This window comes from Acomys minous (assembly GCF_964271855.1).
Source record: "Acomys minous genome assembly, chromosome: 5".
NCBI classification, from domain to species: Eukaryota; Metazoa; Chordata; class Mammalia; order Rodentia; family Muridae; genus Acomys; species Acomys minous.
In genome coordinates, this window is record NC_140494.1 from 110,554,902 (window position 1) to 110,572,927 (window position 18,026).

The 18,026-nt window shown below is 43.9% G+C and overlaps 1 protein-coding gene across 3 annotated transcripts in view; it reads left to right on the forward strand.

Moving 5' to 3' along the window:
* Positions 1-18,026, forward strand: part of ALG9 (ALG9 alpha-1,2-mannosyltransferase) — a 66,076-nt gene that overhangs the window by 35,581 nt on the left and 12,469 nt on the right. For all 3 annotated transcript variants that reach the window (XM_084782080.1, XM_084782082.1, XM_084782081.1), the window contains one exon: positions 12,002-12,132. In XM_084782080.1, coding sequence (XP_084638206.1) covers positions 12,002-12,132 — 131 coding nt within the window. The remainder of the gene's footprint in view (positions 1-12,001; positions 12,133-18,026) is intronic.

Below are 18,026 nucleotides of genomic sequence, written 5' to 3' on the forward strand. Positions count from 1 at the left end.
ATAGTAATAAAATAGAAAAAGTATAATAGTACACTATAATAAAAATGTGAATATATCTTCCTCAAATATTTTACTGTACTATAAATTTCAGTAATCTCAGCATAGACATTTTTTCTTTTCTTAATAAGTTGAGAATTTGTCTTTTTACTTAAAAGAACTACTTTTGGCTTCTCTTTGCCATGTCCAAGTTATCAGCATCATTTCCTCTGTGCATTGGAACCATTGCTAAGTAAAGTTAGTTACTTGAGTGTGAGCACTGATGTGCTTTGATAATGGGTGTGATAACCAAGATGCTACTGTGTAATTAATGGGCAGGTAGTTTGTGCAGTTTGGATATACTGGACACAGAGATGATTCAGGTGCTCAGTGGGACCATGAGAGTTCATCATGGTAGGTGTCTTAGTTTGGGCTTTATTGCTATGAAGAGACACATGACCACAGCAACTCTTATAAAGGAACACATTTGATTGGAGCTGGCTTCCAGTTTCAGATGTTTAGTCTATTATGGTCATAGAGGGACATGACAGTGTGCAAGCAGACACGGTGCTGGAAGAGGAGCTGAGAGTTCTCCATTTGGATTGGCAGGCAGCAGGAAGAGAACTCAGATAAACTCCCTCCCACAAGGCCACGCCTCCTAATAGTCCCACTTCCTATGTGCCCTATGGGGGCCATTTTTATTCAAACTACCACAGCAGACTTTATCGTGATACTTAGCAGTACGCAACTGAATACTTTATGAATTGATCATTTCTGGAATATTCTGTTAATGGAGGTTATTGAAACCATGAAAATGAAACTTTAGATGACGGAGGACTGGGTTAGGGACCTAGATAATGGACTTCTCATAGTTGGGATGATGTTGAGAGAAGTCGGGATATGAAATTTATATTGTGTCTGTTTAAATCATGTTCTCATATTTCCTGCTATCGGGCATTGCTACATATGATTAAGTGACTCTACATTAGCTTTACCGTAGAGGGACAGGGCTTCCTAGTGCCTGCCAGTAGGAGTCACCAAACTGCTGCTATGAAAGGCAAGGCCAGGCCAGCCCACGTGTTGTCGGGTGTTTGGTAAGCCCCATGCTTCTCCATATTTCTAGCTATAGTGCGTTTTCATGTGGTGAGGAAAGTGCCTTCCAAAGCCAGTGTGTTCTCGTTGGACCTTTGGAAATTAGTAGGGACATTTGATGGCTTATTATTAATTCCATATGAGCTAGGACTAGAGATTCATCTGATAGTTTTCCTCTGACAATAAAAACAGTGCACTGTGATCAAGAAAAAAATTAATTTAGTTGCACAACTACCACCACTATTGTTATCTCTGTGTGTGTGTGTGTGTGTGTGTGTGTGTGTGTGTGTATGTTTACGTATTGCACACCATGGGACGTGTGTGGAGGTCAGAGGACTTTGTGTGGTTGGTTCCTTCCTACCTTTACGTGGGTTCTGGTGCTTAAGCTTGTGCTGTGAGGCTTGTACAACAATACCTTTGCTTGCTGAGTAGTCTTTGCTGGCCTTTTCACTTTTCCTTCTTCTGTGTGTTCACTTAGATAGGAACAAAAGTATCATTTATTTGTAAAGGTTTGAGTCCCATTTAATTATTTAAGAAATAGTGCCCATAGAAAAACCTTGTCTCAAAAAACAAAAACAAAACAAAACAAAAATAGTGCCCAGAATTCTGACTGTAACAGCCAAATGGCATTGCCTAATTGATGGAAGCACACACTTTCCTTCACTCATGCTTGTGCCCTTTGGTAGCAGTTCCGGTTCATAGAACACAGCACTATTCCGTTACCCGCCTGTGCCGAGCATGCTAACTAGTACTGTAGTGGTTTGCATTACTTTTTTTATATCATAATTTAATCCTCTGTCTGAATATGCCCATGTAGAGGTCAGAGGACAACTTTTAGGAGTTTTTTTCTCCTTTCACCGTTTGGGTCTTGGGTTGAACTCAGGTCTTCAGACTTAACAGCAAGTTCATTTGTTTGCTGATGATGTTGGCTCTTGTTTGCATTTTTGAAAGAGGGTCTTGCTGTGTAGCCCAGCCTGGCCTGCAACTCAGAATTGTTGGGGTTGTCGGAGTGTGCCACAACACACAGCTTGTAGCTGACCTGCTATGCTTCTCTGCTTGCTGGCTGTTGGTGCCAGGTTTTAGTCTGCTCTCAGTCCAGGATAAATAGTTCAATCCCTTCCTTAGATCTCTCTTGCGTGGACACCAGGGAAGGTGGCTAGCTCCTGTCACTTCACTGTCCCCTGTTCCTCTGAGTTTATCAGGAATTGGAGGTATTGTGTAGGCACTGTCCTTTTTAATGCAGTGTTACAACTGTGTTGCAGAAATAATAATTTTTGCTTCATATTTTGTCCATTACTAAAAAATGGCCTTAGTGGGTCGCACCAAGATTTGTCCTAGAAACTAGATTCGAGTTTAAAAGACACACTCAGTGTTGGTTTTCTTGACAAACTGAGGTTTTGTTTGTTTGTTTGTTTCCTCACTGTTTCAAAGCAAATGATGACCCTCTGGCTCCTAAGTCTGGCATCTGGTTTTAGGCTCATATAGAAAGTGGCTAGGCATTGGAGAGGACAGCTAGTGAGGAGGGAGCTGAGGAAAAGGCTTTCCTTTGACATTGACTTGATGTGTAAGTGGAGTGGCTGGGTGCTTGCCCATGTGTTATCTGTGGAAGAAATAGATTGGTCGGTAAGTTCCTCCCACCCCTGCCCCAAACAGCAGTAGAGACAGTTCTGTTATAAGATGGCATAGAATAGCTAAGTGTCATTGTGAAATTAAACCACAGAATTTATGGGGATTAAGCCACAATATTTAATTTGTTAATTAAAGATCAATTGGTAGAGTGCCTGCCTAGCATCTACAAGGCCCTGAGTTTGATCCCCAGCACTGCGTGGGGACATGACACATCTTGATAAACTGGAAGGTGGAAACACAAGGGTCAGAAGGTCACAGTCACCCTTGGCTACCTAGCACACGTAAGGTCACCTTGGGATTACATGAAACCTTGTCTCAAACAAGCAAACTGAAAAGTAATGTGATCCCAATAAACACCGCAGTCCAGCTTACTGTCCACTGAATGTTTGAAGGTATACATCCTCTGAAATGGGCACGCTGCTTGTCTTGCCTAAGTTTGAGGCATGCTGATGAGATGCCTTCTGTAGAGCTGGGAGAGGTCTCCTGAAACCTGATAGAGCATCAGGTGCATCATGAGTGGCTTATCACCAGAGCTGAGGGCAGTGCAGATGGTTTATTGTGTGATTTGTGCACCGATGGATTCAGCTATATACAGTTTTCTGCATTTAATTACCATTTCTTATGCATTAGCACATATAATAATTAAATTATGCCCAAAATATTTCGCATTACATTCATTTGTTGGTACAAATTTTTATTTTGAAAATGAGTATTAAAACAGCACTGTAGAATGAGTCCAAGGCTACACAGAGAAACCCTGTCTCGAAAAAAAAACAAAAAACAAAAAAACAAAAAACAAAAAAACCCAGAAGCACTGTACTGGCAAGATGACTCCGGGTAAAGGTGCTTGTCATCAAGCATGGTGACCCCAATTTCTCTTTCCAAACCCACTGGGTAGAAGGGAAGAACTGACCCTTGCAGATGTCCTCTATGAACACTCTCTCTCTCTCAATAAACACAGAAATCCATCCATCCATCATCTATCCATATATACATAAATGCAAAGGGCATTTAAAAACAGAAGCGTTGTTTATGGAGTCACAGTTCTCCCGACTTTGCTTTTTATCCTTTAGGCAGTAACTTGTAGATTTGAGCTTTCTTCATTCTGTGGGTGAAGGAAGTGAGGCTCAGGCTCGTTGCGACCTGACAAAGGTTGGTCCTAGATAAGAACTGTGGTTTTAGGATTCCCGGTGTTCTCACACGTCTCCCTTAAGTGTTTTCATGCTGTGGTGGATCATTCTTTGATGCAACACCAATCACAAGCATAAGTAGATGAGCATTGCTTTTTGGTTAAAAAATTTTTTTCTGGAGCTTTTTTCATTTGTGCTAGGTACTTGTAGCTGATACTATATTTATCAATAAACAGAAATAATCAGGATCCTTCTTCTCTTTTTCTCTCATCATTTCTGCTGACCTTCCTGGACCCTTAGTTGAGGAGAAAATGAATTACCCTATTGGTTTCCTGGCTAATTGTTTCGTTCTTGGTCATCAAAGCAGGTGGATTCACATTGCTGTATTCATGCTGTAAGGAGATTGGGATGTACTAAATACCTAATGGAACAGCATTTAAAATACTTCAGGATCATTTCCCTACTATTTGTTGTATTGACGTTTAAAAATTAACGTTTTTGTAAATTGTAATGATTGGGTGAATTTTTACTTGAGTTTATATTTTTTCACAGTGTGGTAAATTTTGGCTTGTGGATTTAAAAATTTGGTCAACAAAAATGTAGTTAGCAAGGCAAATACGTATTGAACAAGGCTGTGTGCGGGACAGAAAACCTGTAGCCAGTCTGTGCCTGGCTTTAAGGTTTAGCTGGAGCTATCTGGATGAAGACATGAGGGCTCGAGGGTGCAGCTCAGCAGCGGAGAACTAATGTTTGCGGCAGCCCCTGTGTTCCGTGCCTGGTACTGCTCTTCAGAACGCTGTTGGGTGTTGGAGAAGGGGTGGCAGAAGACACTGCTCCTGGCATGCGCTGTAACCACTGAGCTAGGTCTTCAGCCCCAGTCTTTCATTTTTAGTCTAATTTTATTAGCTTGAATATTAGTTTTTCCTTTCGGTTGGTTTGGCTGATGCCTGGTCCATCTTCTCTGCAGAGAACCAACTCTGCTTTATTGTTCCTTTCTGTTGGTTTCCATTTTATTAACTTTAGGGCTGATTTTTTTTTTCCAGGGTACTGATTGTGGATTTGGCCTATTACTTACTGGAAACATTGAGTTATATCATGAAACTATTTTATTTGTGATTTCTCTGTTTTTCTTTCTTTCTTTTTTTAAATATAGGTGCTTGTGGCTGTAAAATTTCCTCTTAGAATTGCCTTGGCTGTATCTTTCATTTTTCTGATAAGTGGTGCTTTTGTTTTTAAATTCCCTTCAAGGGGTGCTATGCGTACTATTGGTAGAGCAATTAGTAAGTGGTCTTATGCAGCTGTAAATGCTGGGAACTGCAATAGTGAGTGGCCTGGTAAGGCAGGCCCAGTGGTGCAATAGTGGCACATGTGTTATGGCAACAACCAACTACTTTCTACTCTATTTAAAGCCTGTTTTACCAGACAACGCTCATGCTGGGGACTGTTCATGGGCCAAGTACTTGTGGCTGGGTAGGTCAGGCCATGGGAGAAGCTGCTACTGCTGGTCTGCTGTGTGGGTGTAGGGTTAAACTGACTCCTAATGACTCACACTATCCCAGGTCAGTGCACCGCTCTACCTTCCTCAGAGAAGCATCTTTCAGCAGTAGGTGTCCTGGAACTCTCTGTAGACTAGGCTGGCCTTGAACTCCAAGATCCTCCTGCCTTTGCCTCTCAAGTGCTGGGATTAAATGGGCTTGGACAACTTTTACCCATTTTTTTGCTTGTTTGTTTGTTTGTTTTTGTTTTTCGAGACAGGATTTCTCTGTGGTGTAGACTTAGTGGCCTGGAACTCACAAACATCCGCCTCTGTAAGTGCTGGGGTTACAGTCGTGTACCACTCAGGCTTTGTTTGTTTCTTTAACATTTATTTATTTATTATGTATATAGTATTCTATCTGTATGTAACACCTGCAGGCCAGAAGAGGACACCACGTCTCATTATAGATGGTTGTGAGCCATCATGTGGTTGCTGGGAATTGAACTCAGGACCTTTGGTAGAGCAGCCAGTTCTCTTAACCTCTGAGCCATCTCTCCAGCCCCACACTTTGTTTTTTAACCACACTCTAGAAGTCCTGGAAGTTGTTATAGTTTTTTACTTTTTCCCCTATTGTTTTCTAATTTACTAATCCCTCTACCTAGTCTGCAGTCTCTGGCCCGTGGTATTCTTTCTTGCTCCCGATTAGTCCACAGAACTGCTTCCCTTTGGACTTTTTCCTTTTATAAATTGAGGTCCCACTTACCCCAGTTTCTGGTTGTTTGTTTGTTTGTTTTTTGACATCCTCATCTTGAATTTACTTTATTAATTTGTTAATTTGTGTCTTCTTTGTGGCAATTGGTTATTTAAAATTGTTTACATTTGAATTCTTTGGCCAATATTTGAACCATTTTGATCTCTTGGGATTGGGTTCTTGGAGAGTTAGGAACTCTTGAAGGACTCGGGTTGTCTCATGGTTTATTATTTTGTGTTTCTGTGTTACGGGCTGTCTTCATCTTGGTGTTTTGTGAGTGCTCTTGGTGTGGTCAATCCCCACTTCTGTTTGGAGAAGAATAAACAGACTTTAGTAGCAGTGCAAACCTCTGAAAGAAAACAAATGAGAAAATTAATATAATAAAAACAGTTGGACACAATAACTCTACCCCCAGTAAGGACTGTAAAGAGAAGAGCTAAGATTGGATAAAGTAGGAAATTGAAAAAAAATTGAAAGGCAGCTATTAATAATAGGAGGAGGTGGGGAGAGTAGCAGCAAACCAGGAAAGAGTGAAAATCTGTGAGATGAAGTTAGGAGAAATGAAGTGAGGGAAAGAAAACAGATGTACAGCAGGCAGGAAGAAGAGTCTAGAAGAGAAAGCAGGTTTCTGCTGTGCCAGAGACTCTTAAAAAGTGAGGAATTTCAGAGTCCAAGGTAGAGTACAGTGAAGTGCCTGTGAGAGGAGCTTTCTTGCTGTCTCTACCCCTTCCCCAGGTCCTCACTCCTCCCCCCCCCCCCCAGTAAGCCCCTTTTACACCAGAAAAAGAAAAAAGGGCAGTCCAACCAGCACAGTTTGCCCTGGGGATGGGTGTGGGTGAGACTCAAGTATTAGGTCCCCTTTCTGTCCCGGGCTCCACCATATCCATTCACTGTTGTTTTTCTACCCGTCCTGAGTGGAAGCATGCTGGATGGATGCTTTGTCCCGCATAGACCTGTTGTCAGAAATGAGTGTCCAGCTTAAAATCATTTTCCTGGATCCATACTCACAGGGCGGCTGTTCACTTAGCCAGTGAAGAAGAGAGCCACGGGGACTTACGGGTGTAAAAGTGCAGGGGCCTCTGTTCCTTCAGTCACTCAGTTTGAGTGTGAGACTGCGATGGTGTTTCCCCACATGGCAGGCACCAGTGTCTAAGGTCAGAAGCCAGAGCATCCCTCTAGCAACTGCTGCTTGCTGTGCAGATCTCGCGGGGGCTTTGTTTCTTTTGGGGCAGGGTTTCTCTGTGTAGCCCTGGCTGTCCTGGAACTCACTCTGTAGACCAGGCTGGCCGTGAACTCAGAGATCCCCCTGCCTGTGTCTGGGATTAAAGCCATGCACAGCCACCACCATTGCTGTTGTTGGACAGCCTCAGTACCAAGTTGTAACTGTGGAGAAAACGGCTGCTTTTTCAGCTTTAATCCTTGCCTTGGCTATTGGAGGACACGGGGTTTCCCTTGATTGTCACACTCTCTTATGCGCATACAGACTGTTTCTGCAGTTGTTTGCTAGAGGTTTTGAGTGACATTAGAGAAGGAAGATCTGTGCTGTATGTGGAGATGCTTTCTGATCTCCTTGGACTCCGCACTGGCTCTCTGTTTTTACAGTATGTGCGTCATTGTCGTTTCCAGCTGGGAGATGCCTGGATGCAGGGTCACATCCTTCCTGCTGTCTTGGGAGGTTTGGCTCAGGCTGGAGCGTGGACAGCAGGGAACATCACTGAGGATAGGAGGCCGGACTTTCTTCCTTGTCCTGCATGCAGCGTTCTAGTGCATAGAATACACTGGCATAACTGCTGACTATTTCAGGAGTTACCTTTGCCCAGGCTGTAAGCTTCTCACAGCCTTTATTCCCTAGTGTGGACATCCCTTCTCTCAGGGTCTCTTTTCATTCTCACGTCTCTTGAGACAAGACCCCAAACTCTTGATCTTCCCGCCTCAGCCCCAAACTGGAATTACAGGTATCTGTAGTTTCTCTCCCCCTTCCTCCCCTTTCCCCTCTTTTTTAAAAATAATTTATTTATTTTTATTGTATGTGCATTGGTGTTTTGCCTGCATGTATGTCTGTGTGAGGGTGTCAGATCTTGGAGTTACAGACAGTTGTGGGCTGCCATGTGGGTGCTGGGAACTGAACCCGGGTCCTTTGGAAGAGCAGTCAGTGCTCTTAACCGCTGAGCCATCTCTCCAGCCCCGCCTTTCCCCTCTTAAAATGTAGGTCCCCCCTATTTATTTGTTAAATATGCATTTACTAAGTACTTGTTGAGTGCTTTGGAATATAATAGTGAATCAGATAGACATAACTCCAGTTTTTGGTAAGGCTTATAGAAATTTCACTGTTTATAGATAATTGTGAAGTGTTTTGAGAAGTACTTGGTGCTGTGAGAACATAATTTGGGGACCATCCTAGTTGAAGTGGTCATCGAGGTCAATCCTCCCAGCCATTCCCCTCCTCTTCCCTCCTCCCTCTCCTGCATAGACTTCTAAAATATATGTATTTTCCTTATTTGCATGTGTATATGTGTGTGAGTGTGAGTCCTAGGGTCCTCTACAAGAGCACATGCTCTCAACTGCTGAGCATCGCTTCAGCTCCCTGGGGCCTGGCTTTTGAATCATTTAGTGGGTGCTCCTGCTTCCATCATGGCTAGTCAGTGGTTCCAGCCCGGCCATTTTCCACGATGGGTTTAACTTGGCAGTGGCCTCAAACTCACAGAGGTACGCCTGCCTCTACCTCCCCTGTGCTGGGATCAAACTCACAGAGGTACGCCTGCCTCTACCTCCCCTGTGCTGGGATCAAACTCACAGAGGTACGCCTGCCTCTACCTCCCCTGTGCTGGCCTCAAACTCACAGAGGTACGCCTGCCTCTACCTCCCCTGTGCTGGCCTCAAACTCACAGAGGTACGCCTGCCTCTACCTCCCCTGTGCTGGGATCAAACTCACAGAGGTACGCCTGCCTCTACCTCCCCTGTGCTGGCCTCAAACTCACAGAGGTACACCTGCCTCTACCTCCCCTGTGCTGGGATCAAAGGAGAGTGCCACCACTGCTGGGCTTAAAGTTCCTTTTCTTTTTTCTCTTTTTTCTCCCCCCTCCTGTTTTTTTTTTTTTTTTTTTCATGACAGGGTTTCTCTGTGTAGCCTTAACTGTCCTGGACTTGCTTCGTAGACCAGGCTGGCCTCGAACTCTGCCTCCCAAGTCCTGGGATTAAAGGCGTGTGCCACCACGTCCAGCTTTAAAGTTCCTTTTCTAATAACTTTATCTTGCCTTGAATGAAGAACCTGTCTTGATTGTACCTAAGCTCGGCTTCCAGAGGCCTTTGTCATGTGTTTTAGTTTTCAGCAACTGTTTTCCAAAGGCTAAGACAGAATAAAGTTTTACAAAAAGCACTATTAGCTCATATGGCTTTGCCTTGATATCTTTCTAAGACTTTACTTAGAATCTCCTTAGGGGTGTTGTGATGAGTGGGGCCCAGACTGCCTGCTAAGAGGATGTTAGGTAGTTAGAACCCCAGCTATAGTAGACTGTACCCAGCCAGACCTCCATAGTTAGACGCGGTGTGCCTGGCAGGGGAATGTCAGGCTAACGGTTAGAGACTGTAACCATTTAGGCCTGGATTCCCTGCCGGACGGGGTAGAAGCATGTGCTGTCAGACCCTCTGCCCCTGGCTGGTTCTCCTTAGTAGAGGCATGGCATTGGGAAACCTTTGAAAAATTGCTTGTTCTTAACTGTTGCCTGGGAGCTGCAGAGTGGGTGTTCAGGGAAAAAAAAAAAGCTACTTCCTGAAGTGTTTATGCAAAGGACCATTTTTAGAGAGTTATGTGGAATGGAATTGGGTCTGACGTCAATTCTCAGTGTGCTTTCTCTCTCCTGGAGGAAAAGCCCATATGTAGAGACAGATGTGAGACTCAAGTCCTTTTTGCATATAAATAATACTGGGAGAGAATGAGAACATTACTGTGAGGGAGACCTTGGAAAAGAACAGCTTGCTGCAAGCCAGTGAAAGCCAGGCTGCTCTTAGGTGCACTCACAAAGTCTTCCCTCCGCTATAACCTGCAACCTTAATATATAAGATGTAAGTATACAGTTAGTTGTTACAAGAGGACACACCCATGAAGCATTTCCTAAGACAAAGAATAGAACGTGCCCAGTGACACCTCAGCCCATACCTACATTATCTCTGAGGCAGCCTGCTACTTTTAAAGTAATAGTTTTCTTGCTTTTGTCTTTTAAATTGTCGGTCTACCCACCTACCTCCCTACCTGTGTGTGCATATGTTGCTTGTGTATGTGAGTGCGGACATACATGTGGAGGTCAGAGGAGAACTTAGGAGAGTCAGTTCTTTCCTTCCACCATTTGGCTCCTGATGAATTGCTCTCAGGGCTCTTGCCAGCCCTTCTCGACTTGTCCTACGGATATAGGCATTTTTGTTAGATATATTTTAGGTTGAATTATATGAAATTATGGTTTCCTCTGATCGTAAGGTCATAGGAAATACTGATGTTCAGTTTTGGTAGATCTACCAAATAGTTTTCTAAAAATTTTATACCACCTTAATGTATAATTGTTGCTTTATATTATGGCCAGGATTTTCTATTGTGGTTCAACTTTTCGTTTTCTGCTTACTGGTGAGATTGAGCACTTTTTCATTTGTTTTGTTTATAGACTTTGAAATACCTAACAATGCTGTACGTGTTACAGCTCTGAGGGGAAAGGCTGCCCCAGTGGATGTGAGGGGAATACCGTAGGACAATTTGAGAAGGTTCAAGTAGGGCTGCCAGGAAAGGTATCATGGCAGTTGGAAGCCAAGGAATACGACAGAGTCGCACCACACAGCAAGCCTCATGCAAGAGACACACAGGAGGGTGGCTGCTGCTGTGCAGCGGGGAACCGAGCAGGAGACAGGCTGATACAGGGTTTTGTGGAAGAATGAGTTTTCTAGGGTGGAGATTTCCAGTGTAAGGACTAATGGTATTTCAAGACAAGCCCAGGGATTGGTGGGATTTCATGTTAAGGGATTGATAGGATTTTGTGCTCAGGGATTGGTGGGTTTTTAGGGGATTGGTAGATTTTGGTAAGTTTTCAGACCCGGAAATGGGCGTGGACCCTTATCCTACAAAAGTAGCTTGCTCATTCCTTATTGAGTGGTTTCTTTTGTTTTACTGGTTGACAGGAGCGCATCATATACACTGTCAACTGTGACTGCTTGGTGTGTGTCATCTGTCTTCTAGTCTGTGCCTTCTGTCTTATTTCATAATGGTGATTGTGATGAACAGGCCCTTTCAGTTTTAAGGTAGAATGCACTTATACTGACATGTAGGTTCTAGGGCATCCGTGTTGTCACCAGTTGAATGACACTGCTAGTATTCTGTACTCTGCCTGCTTGTCAGTCCCGTAGTTGCAGCTCCTCAGTCCCGTAGTTACGGCTCCTCAGTTGTATTGAGCTTTGCTGTGGAGATGGTTCTTTGCCTTTCTCCATTCTGTTGACTTCCTGCAGGAGAAGCTCATGATCCTGCTGTATTATTATGAGGTGCAGTGCAGCCTCTGGGCTCCCTCAGGAGAGCCAGGGCTTCCTCACAGATGGTGTCTGTGTTAACTGTGCCCTTTAGATCTCTAAAATAAGATAGATAGAAGGGAGCAGTGGCGAGCACAAGACAGGTTTTCTAGAGATAAGCTGTACACTCAAATTGGCTTTGTAAGTGTCTGAGGGGCTAGAGGGACTTACAGATGTAGGCTAGCTGCAGACCACCCACAGCTCGCTATGTGCCTGTCTGAGCAAGTGCATGTTGTCCCCAGGAGCCTCGGTGATAGCCTGTGTGCTAGCAGAGTGGACGAAGCACAGGTGGCTTTGGTGCTTGGCCCTTATGCAGCCTTCTGGTAATTGTTAGGCTTGTGGTTGGGTCCCCACTCTTCAGGAACCTTCACAATTACTGATGGAGAGCTGGCCTTTTCATTTCAGATTGATATCAGCAAATGCCATTACTTAGTGGATTTGGATACCATGAGAGAAACACCTCGGGAGCCAAACTACTCCTCCAACAAAGAAGAGTGGGTCAGCCTTGCCCACAGACCCTTCCTGGATGCCTCTAGGTACGTGACTTCAGTTGTGAGAGGTGTCCTGATTGGTGTAAAAATGAACGCTGGAGTTGAGAGAATCTAGCCCCTGGCTGTCTTGAGTAACTCTTACTTCCTTTTTATTTGATTCCAAGGCATCTTACAGTTTTGTCCATGTGCACTGAGAAAGTTTAAGAGTACTCTCTTCTTGAGGCCTTGGAATGTAAAGTGTATTCTATTATTATTGTACTGAAATGTCCTAGAGTAGTACAGGTAGGTCTACTGTGGAAACTCAAATAAGGTTTTGGTTAGTTTTGGTAACTGACTTTAGCTGTCTTAACCGAGCGTTCTAACATTGCTAACAAGATTAACTGTGTACTGAGGAGCTTGATGTCCATAATTTTCAGAATCAAAGCTCAGCGAGTACTAGATAGGACTTGTTTGGTTTTATTTTGGTTGTTTAAAACAGAGTCTCACTTTGTAGCTCAGGGCTGACCTGGAACTCATTAGGTAGACCAGGCTAGTCTTGAACTTGTGGTGATCCTCTTGCCCCAGTCTCCCAAATGCTCGATTGCAAGTGTGTCACACCATGCCTGGCAGATCTAGTGAAGATTTTAAAACAAAGAGCTAGAAGACTTGGCTGCCTCTTCAGAAAGACCTCAGAGTTAGAGGTAAGAAGAGTGATGGGATTGTGGACTGGCAGTGTAAGGGCGTTTGTTGTAAACTTCCTGTTTGAAGGCGAATAAGCATAAGGAAGGAGGAAATAGATTGTGTGGTGCATTAAGATTCTTTAGAGGAAGAGAGCCAACTGAATGTGTATGTACTTATGGAAGGGGATGGTTAAGAGCACACTGGATAGCCAGAGTACTTGGTAGCTCCTACTCAGTCCAAGGTAGAAGCTCAGAACAAACGTGAGACCAGTGATATAACCCTTGTCCCAGGCAGGCCTGCAGCCCATTGACTGATGAGGTTCATATTCAGGCTCCCTCCCATCCCCCACCCCTACCCTCACAATGATTGCTGTCCTCTGTGTCAAACCTCTCTGGAAATACCCAGCAGACTGTGCTTTCCTAAGCTAGGGCCTTCTCCACCCAGTCAGGCTGACAGTCAAGGTTAGTCATTGTGTACAGTCCAGTAGAAGATCATAGGTACTGAGGGAGCATTAAGGAGGGCGGGACCTGCTGGAGCCGAGAGTTAGGCCTTTAGCTGCGTGGTCAAAGTAGGCCTTCTGTCTCCCCCTATCAAAGGGCTTAAGGGCTTCCAAGTTTTTGCAATTGGTCCAGCTCATACAACTGTAACAAATCACCCTAGACTGAGAGGCAAACCTGCAGGCACTTTAGCTGGAGTCCAAAGCCAGGGGGCTAGCAGTCAGCTTCTCATGCGGCCCTGTAGGCTTCAGATAGAGACTTCTTTTCTCTAACATGCCAAGAAGGGTGAGCTAGTTCTCTGCGGGGAACTAACCGCACTCTGGAGGGCTCTCCACACAGGGCAGAGGCACCTCCCAGAGCCCCGCCTCCACAACACCATTGCATTGGGGATCAAATTAGAGCAGAGGAAAAAAAAGAGACGGGTCTTACTATGTAGCCTTGGTTAGCTTCAAACTTGCAATTCTCCTGCCTCCACTTCCCAACCACAGGGACTATAGGTGTGAGTCACCATGTCTGTTTCAACATGAATTTTGAGAGGATACACACAAAAGGTCTATAATCCAGTTGTGAGTAAAGCTATTATAGATTGAGCGTCTATTATTTGCAATACTTCGGACCAGAAGTGTTTCAGATGTCATATTTGGAATGTGTGCATATGCATTATAAGATATCTTAGGGACAGAACCCAGGTCTACACACAAAATTAGTTTGTTTCATATATACTTTATACGTATACCTTTTTTGGTAGTTTTTAAAAAGATGTTTTATTTTCAGTTGGATGTATTTGTGTGTCTGTGTGAGTGTGTGCCACACAGGTGTTGGTGCCCACAGAGGCCAGAGGCATTGGATCTTCTGGAGCTGGACTTAGAGATGGCTGTGAGCCCCCTGAAGTGGGTGCTGGGCGTAGGGAGACTCTTGGACCTTCCAGCAATAAAATAATGACCCGGAGACGTTTATAAGCTTAAAGCTTAGGCCCTTTAGCTTGGGCAGTCTGCCAGCTGCCTGTCTAGCTTCACATGACTAATCCTGGCACTGCATCCGCCATGTGGCTAGCTCTACCTCTCTGCTCCGTTGTGGTCCATGTCTGTTCACCTCCGTGTTTGCTGGCGAATCCCTGGCCCTGCAGTGCCTTTCTTTTCCCAACGTGCCCCCCTCCCTCCTGGAAGTTCTGCCCTTCACTTCCTGCCCAGATATTGGCCTTCAGCTCTTTATTATAACCTGTAGGTAATTGAGAAAAGATGAATATTTACAAAATATAAAGCAGGCGATGGGCCATAGAAATAACAATATGGCTAGGACTTAGCCCTCTGCTGCCTTAGCAATTAACAGTCGAATATACAGAGACACAGCTTCACACAGTGTACCCCAGCAGCTGGGAATCAAGCCTGGGTTCTCTGGAAGAGCAATGCTGTTTAACTGTTGAGCCATCTCTGTGGCTCCTATGATGATTTTATATAATGATTCTGTGCAAGAAACACATTTTAATGGTGTGGCCCTGAGAAAGTTGTAAGCTTTCGATTGTTGCACATTTCCAGAGATCAGATTCCATTGCTCAATTCGAATAAATACCCTTATGCACATTTTGGGCAGGTGAGTTTTTAGCTCTGCGTCTTTTCTGAACAGTGTGAGTGCTGAGTTGTTTGGTGTGAGTGTGCTTAGCTTTGTAGGAGGCTGCCATTCCACTGCATTCTGACCAGCCAAGAGTGAGGCGCTTGCTGTAGGTAGTGTAGTCTCTTGATGTGGCTTTTGTTTACTTTTCTTTAGAGATAAATGGTGGGAACATCTGGTTATATGTCTGTCAACTGTAAGTCTGTTTGGAGGAGGTGTTTTTGAAGTGCTAGTGCCTTTATCTTTTTTCCTCCTCCTCTTCCCCTTTTTCCAGCTCCGGGGTTTGAACCCAAGGCCTTATGGTTGCTAGGCAAGTGCCCTGCCATTGAGCCGTCCCTCTAGCATACTTGACAGTTTTTTCCCTTAAAATAAAAATTATTTATTTACTTTACATCCTGCTCTCAGCTCCCTGTCCCTTTTTTTCCTCCCAGCCCCTCCTTACCACCTGCCCCGCCCCCATCCACCTTTCCTCCCCTTCTCCTCAGAAAAGGGCAGGCCTCCCATGGTTGTCAACCAGCCTTGGCATATCAAGTTTCAGTGAGACTAGGCGCATCTTCTCTATTAAGGCTAGACAAGGCAGCCAAGTTAGGGGAAAGGATCAAATGGCAGACGACAGAGTGAGAGACAGCCCCTGTCCCGTTTTAGGATCCCCACAGGAAGACCTGCTCACAACCCTTACCTAGGTGCAGGGGGCCTGGGTCCCATTTGACTTATTTTAATTGAGTTCTTTACGTCCTTACTGTGTCATTTAAAGAACTCTTGGTGTACTTTGGATTACAATCCTCTCTCAGGTACATATTTTGCAAGTATGTCCCATTGGTCTTAATGTCCTCCTCCTTCTCTTGAGTGTCTTTTACAAAAAGCAAACATTTTGATTTTATTAAGCTCCCTCTTACCTGTTTTTTTTTTTTTCCATTGATCGTGTCATAGTGTTATATCTAAAAATTAGTAGCCAACCTGAAGACCTGGTGTTTTTCTGTGCTGCCTTCTGGGGGTCTTATATTTTGTACTATATTTTTACACCTATAATCCGTGTTGATTTTAGATTGGTATAATATCTGTGTCTAGATTCATTCATTTTTATATGAATATAAAATATCTTTTTGTTTTTTATTTTTTTATTTTTTTGAGACAGGGTTTTTCTGTGTAGCCTTGGCTGTCCTGGACTAGCTTTGTAGACCAGGCTGGCCTCAAACTCACAGTGATCCACCTGCCTCTGCCTCCCAAGTGCTAGGATTAAAGGTGCGTGCTGCCACACCCAGCACTATAAAATACCTTTTTACGTGTCCACTTCTTAGGGCACCATGTGTTGAAAAGCCTCATCTCCGTTTCATAGCTCTGCTCCCTTCTCAGAGATTTGTAGTTTTCTGTGAAAAGACCATTTCCTGGGCTTTTTTTCTGTTCCATCCATGAATTTGTTTTTTTCTCCAGTCTTTATTGACATCGCTTTATATATATTCAGTCTTCAGGTGGTCATTTTTCCAGATAAATTTGTCGCCTTCTCCTTTGATAGTGTGTTGGTCATTCTGGCTTTTGGCCTGCCCATGTAAACTTTAGATTCAGAGGTTTTTTTGTCTTTGTAAAATTTTCTAGGATTTTTATTGTGATTGTGTCTGGATTAGGTCGGGAAGAACTGGTGTCTCAGTACTATTGAGCCACCCTGGTCATGAGCATGGGGTGACGCCATGGGTCATTTCATTGTCATTTTCTTCATATAGATTTGTACGCATGTTGAGATTTATATCTTTTGGGGGAGTGTTAATGCCAATGGTACTGATGTTTTTTTTTTATTGCAGTTCTGCTTGTTCATTGCTGATTTGTACAAAAATGATTGACTTCAGTATGTTTTTGCTACTTTATTGTAATTGTTAATTAGTTACAGGAGATTCTAAAACATTTTATCACCCCAAACTATCCTTTAAAAAAAAAAATGAGAAAACATGTGGGCCATGTGCTGACGAGAAGACTCTTGTTTGGCTAAAAGCAGGTGATGCTGGAGACAGGAAAGAATTGCTGTAGCATCGTCAGTGAGGTAGATGAGAGAAGAGTCTGCAGAGAAAGCCGTGGGCCGTCTGTACAGCGCGTCTTCTAGAGCTTTCTGCAGGCCTGAGGAGCCTGTGTGTGACGTCACAGCCCCAGGCCACACGTGTCTCTCCAGCTCCTTGTTTGAAGTCCAGGAGTTCACAGTCACGGCTGCGCGTGATCGGTAGAGTGCAGAGCATTTCTTCTGATAGCATTCGTTTTATTTCACTTGATAAGAAAATATGGGATGACGTATTGAAAAGTGCAGAGAGCAGGTGTGAAGTAATTGAGGATAGCAAGTGACAAAAAGAGTAATGAGTGTGACAAGAGGGCAAGTTAGGCCACTTGTGTTTTCAATGTGTGTGTGTGTGTGTGTGCGTGTGTGTATGTGTACGTGTACGTGTATGTACACATACATACATACCACGGCTTTCATTAGGTCAGAGGACAGCTTGTAGTAGTTGGTTTTCCTACCGTTTGAGTCATGGGGATTGAACCTAAGTTTTCAGGACCTGCGACATTAATCCTGGCTTCTTGCTGTTAGTACTGCGCTGATGCCCAACTTTCAGAAAGATGTTTTATACATTTTGTAGGGACTAAATGGGAGGAGTGTATGAAAGTGCTTTTAAATTTAAAGCATTCTAACAAGTTAGACCTTTCAGTAAATTAGCAAGTTCTGCAGGGTTCCAGATTACATTGTCCTTATTTCTTATGTAGATTTGTGCAGTTTTACTCGATTTGTTTTGCTGACATCCCTTACTGACATCGTCTAAATAGGGCCTCAGCCATCTGAAACAGAAGCAATCAGGATAATTTAATTACCAACATATTAAAACACATCATACTCTGGAAAGAATGCTACTGGAGAGCCTTCGAGCGAGAGAAGCAACTTTGTGATTAGGGCAGATTTTTAAATGCTAGAGACCAGCTGGGCCCAGCACTCTGGAGGCAGCAGTAGACAGATCTCTGTGAGTTCAAGACCAGCTTGGTCTACAAAACAAGTCTAGGACAGCCAAGGCTACACAGAGAAATCCTGTCTTGTAAAACTGGGGGGAAAAAAGCAGGCACCAGTGACTGTGGGAGGGAGCCATTCTCTGTGGAAAAGCAAAGAAGGTAGGCCTTGGCTGCTTGTCTCCGAACACCTACTTCCCA